Source organism: Amblyomma mixtum, chromosome 5 (genome assembly GCF_055824585.1).
Source record: "Amblyomma mixtum isolate Tamu chromosome 5, ASM5582458v1, whole genome shotgun sequence".
NCBI classification, from domain to species: Eukaryota; Metazoa; Arthropoda; class Arachnida; order Ixodida; family Ixodidae; genus Amblyomma; species Amblyomma mixtum.
Window position 1 is genome coordinate 204248761 of NC_143016.1, and position 22969 is coordinate 204271729.

The 22969-nt window shown below is 50.5% G+C and overlaps 1 protein-coding gene across 3 annotated transcripts in view; it reads left to right on the forward strand.

Annotated features, from left to right (window-relative positions):
- LOC149345465 (syndetin-like) overlaps positions 1–22969 on the forward strand; it is a 194532-nt gene that overhangs the window by 21272 nt on the left and 150291 nt on the right. For all 3 annotated transcript variants that reach the window (XM_089546659.1, XM_089546660.1, XM_089546661.1), the window contains exons 8-10: positions 3832–3969; positions 4038–4169; positions 4227–4338. In XM_089546659.1, the coding sequence (XP_089402785.1) occupies positions 3832–3969; positions 4038–4169; positions 4227–4338 (382 nt within the window). The remainder of the gene's footprint in view (positions 1–3831; positions 3970–4037; positions 4170–4226; positions 4339–22969) is intronic.

Genomic DNA, 22969 nt, shown 5'->3' on the forward strand with positions numbered 1-22969 from the left:
GATGCGGGGGAGGGGGTAGACATCCTTCTTCGTAATGTTGTTCAGGCGGCGGTAATCGACGCAAAAGCGAAGGGTGCCGTCTTTCTTTTTCACTAGGACGACCGGTGCTGCCCAGGGGCTCCTCGATGGCTGTATGACGTCGTCACGAAGCATTTCCTCAACTTGCTTGCGGATAGCTTGGCGTTCTAGCGGCGATACGCGGTAGGGGCTCTGTCGCAGTGGTCGCGCGTGTTCGTCTGTGACAATGCGGTGCTTGGCAAGCCGGGTTCGTCGCACATTCGATGCTGATGAGAAGCAGTCGGTGTACCTTTGAAGAAGACTGCGTATTTGGTCTTGTCTGCTCCGGGGTAATGCCGGGTTGATGTCGAACGTGGGTTGATGGCCTTGGTCAGATAGTTCTGCGGGTTGGTCGGGTAGGGCAAATACGTCTCTGATGTCTGCCAGCTCGTCGAGGAAAGCGATCGTCGTACCTTTGTTTAGATGCCGGTATTCTTCGGTGAAGTTGGTTAGCAACACCTGGGCTTGGCCATTCCGGATTTCGGCGACTCCCCTCGCTACGCCCAATCCTCGATCCAGGAGTAACTGGGTGTTCCCCTCGATAACGCCTTCGGCATTTTCGATGTCTCCAGTACCTATGCCGACGAGAACACTTGATCGGGGTGGCACGCTCAATGCTTCATCGAGGACGTTTAAGGCAACGTGATGAGTTGCGCTCGTCCCAACAGGTATGGCTTTTTCCGTGGAAAGCTTGATCGACTTAGATCGAAGGTCGATGATCGCCCGATGTTCGTTCAGGAAGTCCATTCCCAAAATCACGTCTCTCGAGCATTGCTGTAGGATCAGGAAGGTTGTCGCATAGGTTCTCCCATTTACAGTAACTCTCGCGGTGCAGCGTCCTGACAGCATAATCAGGTTGCCACCTGCGCTGCGGATCAGCGGGCCATCCCAGGTTGTTGTTAACAGCGAGTGGGCCACTCATGACAGAGTAGTCAGCTCCCGTGTCCACCAAGGCAGTAACCGCGTGACCGTCGACCGTAACTTCAAGGTCACTTGTACGCGTTCTCGTATTGTACGTTGTCTTCGGTGTCCGATCACGGCTTCGTTGAGTAGTGAGGCTGCGGTGGGCGTACTGCGACGTTACTTCACTGGGCAGCGGTAAAAGCTTCAATTCTGGCCGCGTCGTCGTCGTCGGTGTCGTCGTCGTGGCATGGTCTTGAGTACTCGTCGATGGAGGATCTTTGTCATTGCGCTTAGAAGCAACCTCACCTCCAGAGGCTGCTTTATTTAGTTTAACCTTCGGGGGCTGGGGGAGCGTCCACGCACGCCGTAACCTCGGCTAGGAGATACAAAGTGCGGGGACGATGGCGACGGGGAACGTGATAGGCGGCTCGGCGATGAGTATTCTTCCCGACGCAAAAACTCCTCGATTTCGGCTGGTCGCTGGCCGGGTCGGGGTCGTGGAGCGTCGTAAGAGAACCCTCGGATGCCAAGTCTTCTGTATGGGCAGTGCCGGAGGACGTGACCGGCTTCTCCACAGTGGAAGCATAGTGGGCGGCGCTGGTCGGGAGTTCTCCATTCGTCGCATTTCCTCGGCTGCGCGCGTCGCTCGTAGGACGGGCGGGTTGGGGCGAGTGGGCGGCGGTCCAGCGCAGCTGGCTGAGGGCGATAGGGGCTTGGGTCCCGTCGTCGAGGTGCAGGACGGCGCACAGCTGCGGCGTAAGTCATGGCTGGGGGCTGCAGAGGCTGCGTGGGTGTCGGCGTCACACCCAAGGCCTGTTGAACTTCGTCCCGGATTACGTCAGTAAGTTGTGAAACCTGCGGCTGCGTTCCATTTGGCAGCAATCGTCGGAGCTCTTCTCGTACTACTTGGCGTATAACCTCCCGCAGGTTATCGTTGTTAGCGGCGTCCAGGCAGTTTGGTGAAAAAACGCGCTGCTGGCGCTCATATTGGCGGGCTCGGGCGTCAAGTGTTTTTTCCATCGTGGAGGCCTCTTCTATGAATTCCGCCACGGTTTTCGGTGGGTTCCGTACGAGGCCGGCAAAGAGTTGTTCTTTAACTCCTCGCATAAGCAGCTTGACCTTTTCTTCTTCCTTCATGTTCGAGTCGGCACGACGGAAGAGACGCTTCATCTCCTCAGTGTACACTGCAACGGTCTCGTTTGGGTGTTGTATGCGAGACTGTAGCAGCTGCTGGGCTCTCTCCTTTCTCACGACGTTTGTGAAAGTCTTGAGAAGCTGCTCTTTGAAGGTTGCCCAATTCGCGAGGCTGGCTTCCTCATTCTCAAACCAGACTCTTGCTGGTCCCTCCAGGGCAAAGAAGACGTACCTAAATTTCATGGCATCGTCCCAGTTGTTAAAGACAGCCACTCGGTCGAACTGCTCCAGCCATTCTTCGGGGTCGGCGCCAGGCGAAGCGTCGAAGGTTGGTGGCACCCGGGGCTGCTGCAGAATGATTGGAGTCGTCGTCTGGGGCAAGGTCATGATGGACGTTGCTGCTGGCTTTCGCTTCCGGGTAGGGTCCGGCAGATTCCCGAACTCTGGTGCGTCCCCTTGCAGGCGTCGGCTAGCGCGGTGGACTGGACTCAGGTCCTGCGGTTGATGACTCAGAGGGCTGGCGTCACGGCTTGTAGGGGGTGTCCGGAACATGAAAGGCTACCCAGCACCTCCACCAGATGTCACGTTGTAGTGACGGCAGTCCAGCGGTCAGGAAGACACCAGAAATACTTGCAAACGAAGCTCTTTATTTGGGCTGACTTGCGCCCTCAAAAGAACTGAATCACTCGGCGGCGGCGTAAGCAACAGGCGTGCTCGGCGGTCGTCGAACTACGAATGCCCGCTGCTCGCGGCATCGTTCAATTTAAAGCCGGCAAGGAAACTTCGAGATAACAGGTCGAGATCATCTAGAGTAATCTAGAAACACGTAGATGCAGCTGTTCATGGCTGTGAACAATCGAGATAAGTCCGGTCGCTTCTCGCGTCACGAACAAAAATGATAACAGCCCTTTCCTGCAGCCTTGAGCGTGAACGAACAAACACTACAATGATACGTGGCAATACTATGCGCTCACTCTACTATCATGCAGGATGTAGAGGTCCTTGCAGGACCTCTACATTCACTTCAGCTTGGCCCTTGGCTACTCACTGGCACTGTACGCATTTGTGGGGCAGAAATGTGGAGGCTAACAAAGAGGGTTCAGCTTAAGTTAAGGACAACGCAGCGAGCTATGGGAAGAAGAATCACAGGTGTAACATTAAGAGATTCGAAGAGGGCAGAGTGGGTGAGAGAAGAAACGCGGGTTAACGATATCCTAGTTGAAATCAGGAGGAAGAAGTGGGCTGGGGCAGGGCATGTAATGCGAAGGCAAGATAACCGCTGGTCCTTATTAAGGGTAACGGAGTGGATTCCGAGAGAAGGCAAGCGTAGCAGGGGGTGGGAGAAAGTTAGGTGGGCGGATGAGATTAAGAAGTTTGTGGGGATATGGTGACCACAGCTGGAACAGGACTGGGTTAATTGGAGAGACATGGGAGAGGTCTTTATCCTGCATTCACGCTGATGATGATGATCCCTGTTGCCACTGTTTCTTTTGTCCATCGGTGCACTGCCTTGTGACTGTTGTGGACGCTGCATTGGTGCTGGTCAGGAATCTGCTGGAATGGCGACAGAATAGATGTATGCACAGGCATATGATGCCTTAGCTTTGACTGCTTTGAACTTGCTAGTGAAGGCTGTGCACAATGGTATTTGACTCGGCATATTTACTTGTATGATGGTTGCACTTGCGTTGATGTGGGATATTCAGAGAGGGCAGACAGAGGGGGGGATGCAGGGAGCTGAGTGCCAAGCTGCAGGAGACCCTGGAGATGACCGAGGAGCAGCTGGATGTGGCCCTGTCTCGGCTGTGCGTCCGCTTTGACCACGACCACTATGGGCGGCTGGACGCTGCCTACCGCCTGCTGGGCAAGACCCAGGTAGTAGGACCCCCCCACGTGGGGTTATGCACGTGTGCTGCAGGTCCTGTCCTCCCCTGGTGGTGCAGATGGCAGCCCACCAGCTGCTGATGCACTTCTCGAGTGCGGTGCACAACAGTGCCCTGGCCGTGGTGCGGAGCCACGCGGGGGGTGGCCGGCCCCCTGAGCTGCACAAGGCCCAGTACGCAGAGCTCTGCAAGGTGGGCGGGTGGGGGGGATGTGCCCAGCAGTGGGTGACACCTCCTCCTCCTGCTCAGCTGGTGCCGGCCGAGCGGTTCCTGGGCTGCCTGGTGGACCTCTGCCAGGCCCTGTGGCAGGTGATGTGCAGCTACCGGGCCCTGCTCAGCTGGCACCACGACAGGGAGCCCGGTACTGGCCCCCCTTTTCCCTCTCTCTCCCAACTGTGCAAGGGGACAATACAAGACAGAAACTCGGTGATGTGAATCTCACAAAAAGCATTGGTACCATCCGTACGCACAAGCACTGGAAATGTATTTACGCAGATCTCTTTACGGCTGATGGGATTTATTTACTGCGGCACACCACCGCTCACTGCTTGTGGTGTGCAGCACAGGACTGGCGACATGCTTGCAGCGCTGTAGTGCTGCAGGATACAGCCATGGCATTCACATTGTTACGTGCTTAGCTCGCACGGGGATTTATTTACAGAGGGGATCGATAGAAGCAGGATAGTGACGAAGCCTACGAGAGTCCCTCCGCTCTTCCTTTTCCTCTACCGGTGCGTCCTACCGTTGATCTTCTGCTTTTTCCGTCGATGTTCTGTGGAAGCACATGAGATTTCCCTCCTCGCAGACAAAGCCCGTTGGGCGAGTTAAATAGAACGTCTGGGATGAAATCGCTTGAGGCGGGCTTCATGCACCGCCTGAGAGTGGCTTGACCATCGACCACTAGCAGTTAGGCGTGATATAATGTAATTAATGTCGCTTATGCACTCTAGCACAACAAATGGTCCAGTGTAGTGTGAAAGCAGTTTTTGACAAAGACCACGCTTGCGTAGAAGTGTCCACAACCACACAGTGTCACCAGGAACATAAGAAATTTCTTGGTGTCGGACGTCTTAACGGTTTTTAGAATGCTCTTGTGCCGATAAAATACGAACGCGGGCAAGCTGGCGAGCTTCTTCAGCTCTGCAGAGTGTGGTCGCAACAGAAGGTTCATCATGGATCAACCGTGGATTTTCAGCGCCAGTCCTGTTGTTTGTGTCTCTCTTGTTTTTTGCGCTATGGTGCCGAGGCCACAGCGAGGCGAGCGAGCATAGAGCAGGTAGAAGGGGCTGTAACCAGTTGTCTCATGTTGTGCTGTGTTGTATGCATGAGTAATGAATGGGAGGACGCCATCCCAGTCCTTATGATCCGCAGCGGCGTACATAGCAAGCATGGTGGTGAGCGTCCGGTTAGTGCGTTCTACCACACCGTTCGTTTGGGGATGGTATGGCGTGGAGTGGCGAAAACTGCAGGTGCTGAGGCGGAGAAGTTCTTCGACAACGTCCGCTGTGAATTGGCGTCCACGGTCGCTAATGAGAACTGCAGGAGGGCCGTGTTGAAGAATGACGAATCGAAATCAGAAATGAGATACTTTGGACGCAGTAGCAGCTGGTATTGCGGCTGTCTCACAATAACAGGTTAAATAGTCTACTTTTGTAGGTACGAATTGCGCACAAAAGACACACACAGGAAAAAAAAACACGAGGGAGACTGAAAGGGCGCAAACTATCAACTGGTGTTTATTTGATTCAGCGCCGCTTTATAGGCAGTGTGCACACGTGCCTACAAAGAGGGGAAGGAGAGGATAAGGAGGCAAATCAACCCTGCGCGACAATCCATCAAAAACGCTCCAAAAAATTCCTTTCCGCGTTGTACAGTGAAACGGAGGTGTCACTCACACATTTATCACCTCTTGCCTTGATGTGGTGTGCCTCTAGGAGTTCACGGGAAACTTTGTCATTGCTCCTCTCTTTCCCCTCTTTGTAGGCACGTGTGCACACTGCCTATAAAGCGGCACTGAATCAAATAAACACCTGTTGATAGTTTACGCTCTTTGTCTCCCTCGTGTTTTTCCTGTGTGTGTCTTTTGTGCGCAAGTCGTAGCTACAACAGTATGCACCAACTTGCCTAACAAGAAGTTCTTCTTAATAGTCTACGCACACAAGAATCCATCGATTTCCTTTAGAGGGCCGCGGGAAAGGTCCAAGACAGTCAATGCCAACTTGCTCAAACGGGGCTGTTGGAGGTGTGATTGGCCGCAGTTTTCCCGGTAGACTCGAAGCCGGCAGCTTAAAGCGCTAGCATTGCACACAGGTGGCTACATAGTGCTGGATGGTTGAATGCATGTTAGGCCAGTGAAATCGTTGTTGCGTGCGGTGGAGTGTTCGGGCCACTCCCAAGTGCCCAGACGTGGCGTCGTGGTGCATCATTTGAAGAACTGTGGTGCGTAGGCTTTCGGGTACGACAAGAAGCATGCGTGCTCCCCCAGATGCGAAATTCTTCTTATAAAGCAACCCCTCGCAAATGCAAAAAGTATTCTTTACAGAATCTTGGGCGGCATCAGACAAAGAAGTTAATGTTTGGTCTTTGCGTTGCTCAGTTCGGAAAACTTGAAGATCGGGGAAGTGAAGCCAAGTATTCATGAAAGTTGTCTGCATCATCATCAGTCGTTTGAAGCGACAAACGGGACAGACAATCAGCATCTGAGTGTTTACGGCGGCTTTTATGCACCACAGTGAAATTAACTTCTTGTAGGCGCAAAGCCCATCGAGCAAGCCGGCCACAGGGCTCATGAAGACTCACTAGCCAGCAAAGCGAGTGGTGGTCGGTCGCGACGGTGAAAGCATTCCCGTACAGATAGGAGCGGAAGCGCTGTACAGCGAAAACAACGGCGAGACATTCTTGCTCAGTAACCGTGTAATTCCTTTCGCCCTTACTCAATGAGCGGCTGGCATATGCTACTATGTGCTGGTCGTGACCGTGGTGTTGTATAAGTACAGCGCCGATACCGATACCACTTGCATCAATGTGCACTTCAATTGGTGCTGATGGGCAGAAGTAGCATAGGATGGGGCCCGAGGTCAAAAGAAATTTCAGGTGACGGAAAGCTGCGTCACATTCGCTGGTCCAATTGAACGGTGCATCTTTATGGAGCAGACACGTGAGTGGATAAGCGATATCCGCAAACCTCGCTATAAAGCGTCGAAAGTACGAGCAGGGCCCTAAAAGCTCTGCATCTCTTTCACTGACTGGGGCACCGTGAAACTTTTGACTGCTTCAGTTTTCTTTGGATCTGGTTGAACACCTTCTTGATCAACTAAATGACCAAGAACAATTGTTTCACGGTTCCCAAAATGACATTTCTTGGAGTTCAGGACAAGACCAGCTCGTTCCATGCAGTGAAGCATGATATCCAGACAGCTGTTGGGCTCACTAAATGTTTTGCCATCCAGATAACATAAACAAATTTGCCACTTTAGTCCACACAGGATTGTATCCATGAACCGCTCGAATGTTGCAGGCGCATTACATAATCCAAAAGGCATAACGTTATACTTGTAAAGTCCATCTGGTGTTATGAATGCCGTTTTTTCTTTATCTGCAGTGTGCATGGGGATTTGCCAGTAGCCTGATCTCAAATCAATAGAAGAGAAGTATGAAGCTGAGTGCAGACAATCAATTGCGCCATCTATACGTGGAAGCGGATAGACATCCTTCTTCGTGGCCATATTTAAGCGACAGTAGCCAACACAGAACCTCCATGTGCCATCTTTCTTCCTAACAAGGATAACTGGAACTGCCCAAGGACTGGAAGATTCTCGAATTATGCCTCGCTTTAGCATCTCTTGAAGCTGCTCATCTATTAACTTACGTTCAGTGGCTGAGACTCGATAGGGCTTCTGGCGTATAGGAGGTGCGGAGCCGGTGTTGATTGTGTGATGAGTACGACTGGTAGGCAGCGGTGCTGAATCGTCCTTGGCAAAGTTGAACACGAACACGTGCTTCAGAAGTAGTTTTAAGAATTGGAAAAACAGCGCAATCAAAGACGAGACACAAGAGAAGGACAAAACACCAGCGCTGATATTCCAGAAGAGGGCAAATACGGGCTGGTTGGTACATGTTTTAAGAATTGGAAAAACAGCGCAATCAAAGACGAGACACAAGAGAAGGACAAAACACCAGCGCTGATCCAGAAGAGGGCAAATACGGGCTGGTTGGTACATGTTTTAAGAATTGGAAAAACAGCGCAATCAAAGACGAGACACAAGAGAAGGACAAACTTTCTTTTGTCTCGTCTTTGATTGCGCTGTTTTTCCAATTCTTAAAACATGTACCAACCAGCCCGTATTTGCCCTCTTCTGGAATAACAGCGCTGGTGTTTTGTCCTTCTCTTGTGTCTCGTCTTTGATTGCACTGTTTTTCCAATTCGTAAAACATGTACCAACCAGCCCGTATTTGCCCTCTTCTGGAATTCAGAAGTAGTCCCACTAGAATGCGACGCTCGGTTGTGGGAAGAGACTGATTTTATCGTAGCCTTAACCTGGGTCTCCATATATCTTTTCACGTGCTGCTCATTGTCAGAGATGGTTAACGCCGCGACGGAACCTGACAGGCCTTCCTCGAAACGTGCAAGTTTGAGGCCCCAGGGCAACACAGCTGGCTCTTCAGAGTGGTCGACTGTCCACAGCTTGGTACGGCCTCTGACCACGGGAACGACGCAACGAGGCACGAGGATGCTCTTCTTAGGGCAGGCGAGCGTCGTAGGCTTTACTACAGCTTCAAAAGATTCGCACTGGTTTGAATAGAGGACACCCGCACGAATGCTGCTGATAAAGCTGGTACAATAGTGTCTTCTTCCACCACAAATGCTCCAAAATGAGGTGCAGAGTTATCCACAAGAGCTGAAAGTAGCGAAGAATTCAAAGCAGTTTCTCCCGTACGACAGTCTAAAGTTGCACCACAATCTTGCAGAAAATCAGTCCCAAGAATCACATCATGCGTTGACCAAGGCAGCACTGCAAATTCTGTTCTAAACGTTAAGAACACCAATAACAACATCCGAAGCACACACACCAAGTGGAACCAAAGGTTCACCACCGACGCCACGAAATAACGCTGCACGGTCAGTAGTAAACATCACTTTCCTACCTAAGCGGTTCTTAAACCTCAAACTCATAATGATACTGTAGCTCCAATGTCTACAAGAGCCATTGTTTTCACACCATCAATAAACTCTTCCAGTTTGTTCTTCAACATAAACACGGGCAGAGGTATATTGGACGTCATCGACTCGCCGACGGCCTCACCTCCATCGGCCGTGCCTCCTAGTTTCCCGGAGGCGGAGGGGAAGCACGATGTCGAGGAGAAGGTGACCGCCGTTGGCGCTGAGGTGGCGCCGTCACACTGCGGTCAGATGCAGGTGATGAACTACGCAAATGTGTCGGATGGTACGTGTCCCAAGCGGGCATAGTCGGGGATTGCTACTGCTCGGTGTGCAGTTGTCCGTAAATATTCGCCAGGGGTCTTGAGAAGCTGGGAAACGGCGGCAGCAATATCTAGCGGTATGCCCTGCCATGCCACACCGGTAGCACAAAGGTTGAGAGCGACCGACATAAGAGTCCTGGCGAACGAAGACGCGACGTTGGTTGCAGCCAGGCTCTCGCTGCTGACGAACTTCAGGGTAGGTGGGCCTCCTTTCCGTCGGCCACAACGTTGGGCAGTGTTGTTCCGATCGTCCATGGGCAAAGCACCGCTAGGTTGAGCCCACGGAGTCGACAGGGCGGCAACATCTTCCGGCGGTGCAGAACTGTGCCGCAGATATTCTGTACGGCAGGAGGTGTCCCTGGATCTGGACAATTCGTCGCGCACAATCTCTTGAATCATATCAGCCATAGAATTTGGAGGACAGGCTTCAACACTGGCTATAGAGGTGGCATTGGGCAACCTTCTGAATTTAGGGGTGATTCGACACAGCTTAAGAGCTTCAAATGTTCTACAATGTTTTATAACGTCAGTGGTGGTGCTGGGGCTCTCTTTGCTAATCAGGAAATTATAAACGTCTTCCGCAATTCCTTTTAGAAGGTGGCCGACTTTGTCTTCTTCAAGCATGCTGGAATTCACTAGCTTGCATAATTTTAAGATGGCTTCGATGTATGCCATGCAAGTTTCTCTGGGTGCTTGCATGCGGTGAAGCAATGTCTGTTCCGCATGCTTCTTCTTTGCCGATTCATCCCCAAAATTTTACTTTATCTCGCTTGTAAAGGTAGCCCATGAACTTAGTGAATCCTCATGATTGTCAAACCAGTCAAAGGCAGTGGCGGCAAGGAAGAACACCACGTTAGCCAGTTTAGTAGCAGCGTTCCAGCGATTATATTTGCTCACCCTCTCGTAGTGTTTCAGCCACTCATCAACGTCCTTCTCAGGTTTTCCAAAGAATGTGCGGGGCTCGCGATAATGTGGTCAGTTGGTCGCTGTGGATGGCCCAGGTTGCTCGGCATTATCGTCTCCAGGCATGTCCGATGGCAGTGGTGGGAAGCCTGCGAGTCTACGGCTCCTTCGATAGATGGAACGCTCCGTGGTCGATACCTGGCAGCTTTCACCAAGCGGTTAACGTGCTTGGCACGCACGGGGGTTTATTTACAGAGGGGATCGACAGAAGCAAGACGGCGACGAAGCCTACGAGAGTCCTTCAGCTCTTTCTCTTCCTTTTCATCTACCGGTGAGTCCTACCGTTGATCTTCTGCTTCTTCCGTCGATGTTCTGTGAAAGCACGTGACAATATTGTCACGCAGTGAAAATGGCTTTGAAACAACGCTCTTCATTTGGGCCGACTTGCACCCACAATGGACTGAATCACTCGGCATAGCGACAAGCATGCTCAGCGGTCGTCCAACAGAAGGCTGGCCACCCTCGGCCGTGCTCTTTTCAAAACTGACAGTGAACTGTCGAGATACGCCCTCAAAAGTTACAACAACATTCTGGAACAACCTAGAATCTGCTCCTCCTGGATGCGTTCAATCGAGATGAATCTGGTCATTTCTGGCATCGCAAACAAAGCGATAAAGTGGTGTGCCAGCAGCTTTGAAGAATGAACAAACAAACACTACAAAGATTCACGGCATTTTAAAGAGGCGTCAACCTGATGCTTTAGAACATAAGGCGACTATAAACAATTAAAAATGGATTGTGGAAAAATACTCACTGAGTGTGGAAACATAGCATCATTTAGCGCATATAATATGGCTTTAGACGGACGACATGGACAACATCTGGTTGTACGCGATTTTGCTTTGGATGCAGTCATTTCGTCAGGGAGGACTTCATAGTCCAGTTCACCTAGCCGACGAAGAACCTTGTACGGGCCGAAATAGTGGCGCAAAAGCTTTTTGCTTAATCCGCAGCGGCGAATGGGCGTCCAAACCTTGACTCGGCCTCCTAGCTTATATTCCGCGTTGCGTCTTCGTAGGTTTTTGGCGTCTGGCTTCGGTCCGCTTCTGGTCCTTGTCCGTAATCTGGCAAGTCTTCGGGCTTCTGTGTGTTGAAGGTAGGCAGCGATGCCAACGTTATCTTCTTCGATACCATTGGGCAGCATGGCGTCTAGCGTGGTCGCAGCCTCCCTGAGGCGTCATCTGGGTGGTCTCCTGCACTGCGGTGTTGTAGGCAAAGACTACGTAAGGCAGGATGAGGACCCGGTTTCTTGTGTTCGGCATCGACATACATGGCGAGCATATTGGCGATGGTTTTGTTCAGGCGCTCAGTCAGTTCGTTGGTCTGCAGATGGTATGCAGTGGTCCTCCGATGGCTGGTTTGGCTGTAACGCAGGTTGGCTTGCGTCAGTTAATGCTGTTCCTCTGTCCATGATGAACACAGTGGGGATGCTGTGTCGCAGAAGAATGCAGTGCACAAAAAGTTTGATGACTTCTGCTGCTGTTTCGTTTGGTAGGGCTTTTGCCTCGGCATAGGGGTCAGGCAGTCAGTCGCTATGACGATCCACTTATTTCATCAGCAATGCATGTTCGAGCCCAGCTTTGGTAAGCTCCGGTATCCCACAAGGCTCATACTTGGGCCATTGTTCTTTTTAATTTTTATAAATGACATTGTCAATTCCTGTCAAAATCAAGCTGTTTGCCAATGATTGTGTATTGTATCATGAAATACGAACTCCTGCTGACCGGCTATTTCTCAATGATGCCTTGGCTAAAATTCATGATTGGTGCTTAATGTGGCAGACGTGCATTAATACCCTTGCATGCAGAAGAAACAGGCATTAAGTTTTGCCTATACTATTAATAGTATACTAAACCTATACTAAACAATTACAGTGCAGCATGAGCCATTCTAGTTCATATCACGCACAGTCGGTTTATATGCGGTAAAGATAAACATGTCAAAATGCCATACTATGCTTCGAAGTGTATTCAACGAACAGCAAAGTTCTCCCGTTAAAATTTAAGCAGCGCTAACTTTTAGGACGAATACACAGAGGACATGACAGGACGGGCACTGTCCTCTGTGTATTCGTCCTAAAAGTTAGCGCTGCTTAAATTTTAACGAAAGAAAAATGCATAACCAACTAGCCCCGCAACGTGTTTTACTAAGCAAAGTTCTCCTGCTGACTTTTGTGGGCAGTAGGTGTGCATAAATGTAGCAAACTCATCTCCTTAGGCCATACCTCGGCACCATGAGAGGTGGCTCAATCACGCTCACGGCCACTCATTCACACTCACGCTCATGTCCACTCACTCATACTCACGCTCATGACCACTTGCACTCACAACCACTCACTCGCACTTATGACCACTCGCACTCACTCATCCACTCACATTCACAACCACTCGCTCACACTCATGACGACTCGCACTCACAACCACTCACTCACACTCACATTGATGACCACTCGCACTCACAACCACTCACACTCGACTACTCGCACTCACTCATCCACTCACATTCACAACCACTCGCTCACACTCATGACCACTCGCACTCTCAACCACTCACTCATGACCACTCGCTCTCACCACTCGCACTCATCAGCTCACATTCACAACCACTCGCTCACACTCATGACCACTGCCACTCACAACCACTCACTATCATGACCACTCGCACTCACCACTCACACTTATCCACTCACATTCACAACCACTCGCTCACACTCATGGCCACTCACACTCACAACCACTCACACTCATGTCCACTCGCACTCACCACTCACACTTATCCACTCACATTCACAACCACTTGATCACACTCATGACCACTCGCACTCACCACTCACACTCATCCACTCACATTCACAACCACTCGCTCACACTCATGACCACTCGCACTCACAACCACTCACACTTATGACCGCTTGCACTTGTCACTCATACTTATCCACTCACATTCACAACCACTCGCTCACACTCATGGCCACTCGCACTCATCCACTCACACTCATCCACTCACATTCACAACCACTCGCTCACACTCATGACCACTTGCACTCACAAGCACTCACACTCATGACCACTCGCATTCATCACTCACACTTATCCACTCACATTCACAACCACTCGCTCACACTCATGAACACTTGCACTCACCACTCACACTTATCCACTCACATTCACAACCACTCGCTCACACTCATGACCACTTGCACTCACCACTCACACTCATGACCACTTGCACTCACCACTCACACTTATCCACTCACATTCACAACCACTCGCTCACACTCATGACCACTCGCACTCACCACACACATTTATCCACTCACATAAACAACCACTCGCCACACTCATGACCACTTGCACTCACCACACACATTTATCCAGTCACATTCACAACCACTCGCTCACACTCATGAAAACTTGTGCTCATGACCACTTGCACTCACCACTCACATTCACAACCACTCGCTCACACTCATGACCACTCGCACTCACCACACACATTTATCCACTCACATTCACAACCACTCGCTCACACTCATGACCACTTGCACTCACCACACACATTTATCCAGTCACATTCACAACCACTCGCTCACACCCATGACCACTCGCCCTCACAACCACTCACTCACGGCCACTCGCTCACACTCACGACTACTCACTCACACTCATAACCACTCACTCACAACCACTCACTCACGGCCACTCGCTCACACTCACGACCACTCACTCACACTCACGACCACTCGCACTCACAACCATTCACACTCATGACCATTCGCACTCAACCACTCACATTCATTCACACTGATGACCATTCACACTCATGACCACTCGCACTCACAACCACTCACACTCACTCACAACCACTCACTCACACTCATGACCACTCGCACTCACAACCACTCACACTGATGACCACTCGCACTCACAACCACTCACTCACTCATGACCACTCGCACTCACAACCACTCACACTGATGACCACTCGCACACGACCACTCACACTCATAACCGCTCACTCACACTCATGACCACCCGCACTCACAACCACTCACTCTCTCATGACCACTCGCACTCACAACCACTTACTCACACTCATGACCACTCGCACTCACAATCACTCACTCGCACTCACAACCACTCACTCTCACAACCACTTGCACTCACAGCCACTCGCTCTCACAACCACTTGCACTCACAACCACTCACTGGCACTCACGACCACTCGCACTCACAACCACTCACTCACTCATGACCACTCGCACTCACAACCACTCACTCACTCACGACCACTCACACTCATGACCACCCCACAGGGCCGTCTGATTCATGTAGACGTTGGTGAGTTGCGACACTGAGGGTTCCTGAGCATCTGCAGGGACATCCCCACAGGGGGATGTCCCTGATGAGCAGTGCGCTGCCACGGACTCGAGCACCCGTGCTTAGCCGTGCGTGGCATCGCCGTGTCCAGGGAAAAGGGGACCCTGGTGGTTGAGTCGATGCCGAGCGTTTGGACCTTTAAGGCCCCTCGGCGGAAGCAACACACCACTTTGGCCCCAGCTTCCTGTAGACGGCACCTCCGGCCTGATCCGACCGGGGGAAATCGGCAGTCGCCTTTTCCTGTTCTCCTTTCTATCTTTCACTGTCCTATCTCCTTTCTTACAACTCTTCTGTTGTCTCCTGTTTGCTTCGTTTTTTCACTCTTGAGAGGCGGCTATTTATTTATTTATTTATACAAAATACCTACAGTGCCCCCACGGGGGCATTGTTGTAGGGGGAAACATCAAAAAAACAACAGATAAAATACAGTAATTGAGGCAAATGATGCAATATACTGAGAAAACCCATGGACAATAGGAGTAGAAGCAAATATGAAAGGAACATTGCAGAAACAAAAACATGCCCGCGACAGGCACGGAGAAAACAACATTTAAAATACAGCACTGTTTTAGCAAACACAAAACTAGAACACATTGTACCAGGATAAGAGCTATTGCTATACTAATACTAACACACTTAACCTAATAATAACTTAATACAGTCATATTAACAGGTGGTTTTGCAAAGCAGTGTAAAAAGATGTGCGAGGGGAAGCACCAGTTTGTGCAGGCAGACTGCTCCAGTCAGTCTAGGGTTAACCTTGTGTGGCCAACTACCCCGAGTTGCGTCATATTTGGTTATAGTTGGGGTGTACAGCTGGCGTGGGCAGGGTTTGCTTGCAAGTTCCTGTCCCGTCCCCATGTTGGGCTTCGTGGTGGGTGGCTGGCACCATGACCGAAAAACTTAATCTTTTTATGGCTCCCCCCTTTCCAAACCAGATCACTCTCTCAAAAGAGGGCAGAACAATGCAGATGATTTTTTTCAGAAAATAAAGCTATCTTTCCCAAAATTTCATGTTGTCCACAGCGAAGCAGAAGGAAAACAAGCAAGACTGAAATCCCCGTTGCTGGTAGCAAAGTGCTTGACAGATACCTTGGGCCTTGGGTACAAGGTATCAAAAATGGCCAGTGGTGACTTACTGCTCGAACTACGTGACACTGTCCAACACTCTACTAAACTCCGAAACCTTGCGCCCATTGGGGAAATTCCGGTGTCCGTCACTTCACATCGATCTTTGAACTCTGTCCGAGGCGTGATATCTGAAATCGGCTTTGTCTACCTGTCTGAGAAAGAAATGCTTGAGGGCCTTACTGACCAAGATATCATAAATGTTCAACGCATAAAGATCCGGAAAGATAACAAGGAAATAGACACGAAACACCTGATCCTCACTTTCAGTGCGGCCGCCGCGGTGGCTCAGCGGTTATGGTGCTCGGCTGCTGACCCGAAAGAGGCGGGTTCGATCCCGGCCGCGGCGGCTGGAATTTCTTTGGAGGAGAAATTCTAGAGGCCCGTGTACTGTGCGATGTCAGTGCACGTTAAAGAACCCCAGGTGGTCGAAATTTCCGGAGCCCTCCACTACGGCGTCTCTCATAGCCTTAGTCGCTTTGGGACGTTAAACCCCATAAACCAAACCATAAACCAACCACTTTCAGTGCCAGCACACTGCCTGAACGCACTGAAGCTGGTTACCTGAAAATGAATGTAAGAGCATATATACCCAACCCACGAAGATGTTTCAATTGTCAGAGATTCGGCCATGCCTCACAGAGTTGTCACGGCCGCGAAACTTGCGCAAAATGCTTGTCGAAGGAGCACTAGTCTGAAGAATGTGTTGCTACACTGTGGTGTGCAAACTGTGAAGCAGACCATGTTGCCTACTTCAGGGCGTGTCCGTCCTGGAAGGAAGAAAAAGAAATAATTACTCTCAAGACCACTGAAAACATTCCTTTCAAGGAAGCAAGAAGGTGATATCCTCAAACAAACACATTCTCCTTCAGTGCAAAAACAAACTTGGTCGATGTGGTGCGTAGGCGCGGCACACCACGCCAGGCTTCGTCACCTGTCCAGGCCACACGCAGTGAGCCTGTGGAGGGGCCACCCGCGCCCCCCTGTGGAGTACGCTACTCCGCCAACCCAAAAGGAGGGGACACAGACCCCCGGGCCGGCGGGCCTCAAGACTTCTTCCCACAAGTCGAGGTCTAACTTCAAAATCAACATGCCTCCTGCATGGTCGTCCATCGCCTCTGCAGAGGCAATGGCCATCCACGTCAGACGCACGGCGAAGCTTCTTGGATCGATCGAAAAATTTGAGGTCCTGAGTCTTGGGGCCGAATCCAAGCTAATTCAGTTTTCTCTTCATGCACACACAACATAAAGATGCCTTTCATAATACACTGGAACTGCCGAGGATTCGTAAATAACTATATTTATATAAAAGACATTTTAAGCACAAATTCTCCTGTTGCCTGCAGGAAACCAATTTAGGCCCTCGGCGCATAAAGAAATACACTGTCTTCCGCCATGACCGAGAAGGGGCGAGGAGACTCTCGGGAGGCGTAGCCATTGTTGTGCTGCCTGGAGTTGCAGCTCGCGATCTCAAACTAAAAACTAGATTCGAAGCCGTAGCGGCCACTGTGGTTGCTCACAAAACCATCACACTCTGTTTCATATATATTCAACCACACCTCGAAGTAACTCACCATGAATTAGAGAATATTCTAGACCAGTTGCCGGAGCCATACGTGGTAGTGGGAGATTTTAATGCACACTCTTGTTTTTGGGGCAGTGATAAAACCGATAGCAGGGGTCATGTCATTGAGGACTTTATACTATCTAATAATATTTGTCTACTAAACACCGGCAAGCCCACCAATTGCTGTCCTAGCTCAGGAAAAATGAGTGTTTTAGATTTGTCTTTTAGTTCTCCATCTGTTTTTAGCGATATTTTAAATGGGATGTTTTAGACAACCCCTATGGAAGTGATCATCTGCCTGTTGAAATCAGCCTGTCATCCCGACAAAACCACGGCGCTGGAAGCTTCTTTTAGCAGACTGGCAACTATTTAGAACACGAGTCACTTTAGAAAACATTGTTTTAGAGATTCTTAATGTCAATAAAAATAAATGAAAAGTTCACAACTTGTATTCTCGCTGCCGCACACGTAGCTATACCTCAATCTTCAGGAATAGTACGACAGAACCATAAAGTGTGGTGGACTCAAGATTGCAAAGAAGCAAAAAACTACAAAACAAAGCTTGGGGCATATTTCACAGATACCCTACGCAGGAGGAGATATTAACTCTAAAAAAGCAAGAGCTAGGGCTCTCACTCACACTCACAACCACTCACTCACACTCATGACCACTCGTACTCACAACCACTCACTCACACTCATTCACTTCACACACAACCACTCACTCACACTCATGACCACTTGCACTCACAACCACTTACTTACACTCATGACTACTCGCACTCAAAACCACTCACTCACACACATGACCATCACTCTCACCACTCACAACCGCTTGCACTCGCAACCACTCACTCAACTCATCCACTCACACTCAACCACTCACTCACACTCATGACCACTCGCACTCACAACCACTCACTCACACTCATCCACTCACAACCACTCACTTACACTCATGACCACTCACACTCAACCACTCACACTCGTGACCACTTGCACTCACAACCACTCACTCACGCAACCACTCACACTCGTGACCACTCGCACTCACAACCACTCACTCACACTCATGACCATTCACACTCGTGACCACTCACTCTCACAACCACTCGTACTCACTCATCCACTCACACTCACAACCATTCGCACTCATGACCACTCGCACTCACAACCACTCACTCACACACAATCACTCACTCACACTCATGACCACACGCCACCACTCACACTCATGACCACTTACACTCACAACCACTTACATACACTCATGACTACCCGCGCTCAAAACCACTCACTCACACTCATGACCACCCACTCTCACAACCACTCGCAACCACTTGCACTCACAACCACTCACTCACACTCATGACCACTCGCACTCACAACCACTCACTCACACTCATGACCACTTGCAATCACAACCACTTACACCCGCCGCGGTGGCTCAGTAGTTACGGCGCTCGGCTGCTGGCCCGAAAGACGCAGGTTCGATCCCGGCCGCAGCGGCTGAATTTCGATGAAGGCGAAATTCTAGAGGCCCGTGTGCTGTGCAATGTCAGTGCACGTTAAAGAACCCCAGGTGGTCGAAATTTCCGGAGCCCTTCACTACGGCGTCCCTCATAGCCTGAGTTGCTTCGGGACGATAAACCCCAATAAACCAATAAACCTAAACAACCACTTACACTCATGATTACTCTCGCTCACAACCACTCACTCACTCATGACCACTCGCACTCACAACCACTCACTCACACTCGTGACCACTCGCACTCATGACTACTCACACTTATCCACTCACATTCACAACCACTCGCTCACACTCATGACCACTTGCACTCACGACTCACACTTATCCACTCACATTCACAACCACTCACTCACACACATGACCACTCGCACTCACAACCACTCACACTCACAACCGCTCACTCACGACCATTCGCACTCACAACCACTCGCTCACACTCATGACCACTCGCACTCACAACCACTCACACTCATGACCACTCACACTCACAGCCACTCACTCACACTCATCCACTCACAACCACTCACTCACACTCATCCACTCACAACCACTCACTCACACTCATCCACTCACAACCACTCACTCACACTCATGACCACTCGCACTCACAACCACTCACACTCATGACCACTCGCGCTCACAACCACTCACACATATGACCACTTGCTTTCACAACCACTCACTCACACTCATGACCACTCGCACTCACAACCACTCGTCACACTCATGACCACTCGCAATCACAACCACTCACTCACATTCATGACCACTCACTCTCAACTGCTCACTCACGACCATTCGCACTCACCACTCACTCACACTCATGACCACTCACTCACACTCATGACCACTCACACTCACAACTGCTCACTCACACTCATGACCACTCGCACTCACAACCACTTACTCACACTCATGACCACTTGCACTCAAAATCACTCACTCGCACTCACAACCGCTCACTCACGGCCATTCGCACTCACAACCACTCACTCACACTCATGACCACTCGCGCTCACAACCACTTACTCACACTCATGACCACTCACAACCGCTCACTCACACTCATGACCACTCACAACCGCTCACTCACACTCATGACCACTCGCACTCACAACCACTTACTCACACTCATGACCACTTGCACTCAAAATCACTCACTCGCACTCACAACCACTCACTCACACTCATGACCACTCGCACTCACAACCGCTCACTCACACTCATGACCACTCGCACTCACAACCACTTACTCACACTCATGAGCACTCACACTCACAACCGCTCACTCACACTCATGACCACTCACACTCACGACCACTCACTCACACTCATGACCACTCACACTCACAACCACTTACTCACACTCATGACCACTTGCACTCAAAATCACTCACTCGCACTCACAACCACTCACACTCATGACCACTCACAACCGCTCACTCACACTCATGACCACTCGCACTCACAACCACTTACTCACCCTCATGACCACTTGCGCTCAAAATCACTCACTCGCACTCACAACCACTCACTCACACTCATGACCACTCGCACTCACAACCGCTCACTCACACTCATGACCACTCGCACTCACAACCACTCACTCACACTCATGACCACTCGCACTCACTCACACTCATGACCATTCGCACTCACAACCACTTACTCACACTCATGACCACTTGCACTAAAAGTCACTCACTCGCACTCACAACCACTCACTCACACTCATGACCACTCACAACCGCTCACTCACACTCATGACCACTTGCACTCAAAATCACTCACTCGCATTCACAACCACTCAGTCACACTCATGACCACTCGCACTCACGGCCACTCGCACTCACAACCACTCACTCACACTCATGACCACTCGCACTCACACTCATGACCACTCGCACTCACAACCACTCACACTCATGACCACTCACAACCGCTCACTCACACTCATGACCACTCGCACTCACAACCACTTATCACACTCATGACCACTTGCACTCAAAATCACTCACTCGCACTCACAACAACTCACTCACACTCATGACCACTCGCACTCACAACCGCTCACTCATGGCCATTTGCACTCACAACCACTCACTCACACTCATGACCACTCGCACTCAAAACCACTCACACTCATGACCACTCGCACTCACAACAACTCACACTCATGACCACTCACACTCACAACCACTCACTCTCATGACTGCTCGCACTCGCAACCACTTACTCACACTCATGACCACTCGCACTCACAATCACTCACTCTCACAAGCACTTGCACTCACAACCGCTCACTCATCCACTCACACTCACAACCTGTCACTGGCACTCATGACCACTCGCACTCACAAATGACCGCTCGCACTCACAACCACTCACTAACTCATGACCACTCGCACTCACAACCACTCACTCACACTCATGACTAACTCATGACCACTCGCACTCACAACCACTCACTCACACTCATGACCAGTCACTCACACTCATGACCACTCAGTCTCATTCACGTTCACTCACTCTTTCCTTGATTAGGGAGGATGTTTGAGCGAGTTGGTTGCTCATGATGAAAAGCAGTGGCGCTGGAGACAAAGACACAACGAAGACGACAATGCATGCGCTGTTAGCGCATGTGTTGTTGTCTTGTTGTGTCCTTGTCTCGAGCGCTATAGTTTTTCACTCTTTCGTTGTTTGCTATCAACGCAGGGAATGAGAGATTCACTGCCACGGCTGACTGCCCCCGTGGCTCCCCTAGCCATAGCTTGAGCAGCAGGGATGGGGTGGTGAGCTTTGGCAGTTTCAATGGTCGACATGCACATTCCTCCATGCACTGAATGCTACGCATGTGTGCTGCCGCGCTGGCTGCTGAGACGAGGAGAGCCTGCTCTGCGTCCGCTAAGATGCTTAGACAAGTGTTTAGACAAGTGTCCTTAGACGTGCGCAGGGTTCCCCATGGGAGTGGCGCCCCTTATGCCCCTACCAACACACTGTCACTTAGGCTATATGGTCAAAATGGAGCACAAAGATTTATGTCAATATGATGGAATTCCAATGTATACAAAATATTATCGAGCACTGGATTTCACTCTCGGGTGCAACATCCTCGGCACAGGAATGGATGGTAGAAAGGGCACTCACGTGGTGAACGAGGGAGGAGGGGAAAGCCTCGGGGTGCCTGCCAACGTTTCCACAGGAGGACTGGTCCTTGTGTGGGCGCAAAGACAAGTCCTCTGGTCGAAATGTTGGCAGGCGCCTTTTCCTCCCTTGTTCACTCCGGCAGGGGAAGGCACCCCCTGGCCGCTGAGGCATCAGTGTAACATTGCGCTTCAAAGGGAATTTCCATCCTCTCTAGACCCCAGTAAATGTGACAGATTTATTTTTTGGCTACTGTCACTGCAAAAAAGAACCTGGAAAGATTGCCTCAAAATGACCAGGCAAATAAACAGTTCCTGGAACACAACATCATGGGTATTCGGCCTTTGAAAAACCTGCTTGGCTGTAGCACTGCACTGTGTACAGTGACGGAACAGGTCCGATGGAGTAAATTTATGGTGCGGACTTGGCGATTACGGGGCTTAGATGATTGGGGGGGGGGGCACACCCCCCGTTCCTTGTGCACGCACCTATGACGGTGTCTATGTAACAATAATCAGTTTGCCTTGGCAATAGCCTTGGATGGTGTTTAATTACAAAATATGTGGTCTTCCTTGACTATGACGTTCCGTGACTCTGCATGAACACATTGGAGTCAAGTGGCGGCTGTGAGTACTTTGTGCAGCATGCAAAATGGAGCGTGTTTTTCAAATGATCGAGTGATTTCCTCATGGAAAGGGAAGTGGCCGGAATGGGCCGCAAGTAGAGGATTTCCCCGCATAGTAATGATGCTAGGTAGAGTTGCCATTATCAATCCATTTACAAAAGCTCCCAGGCTTAC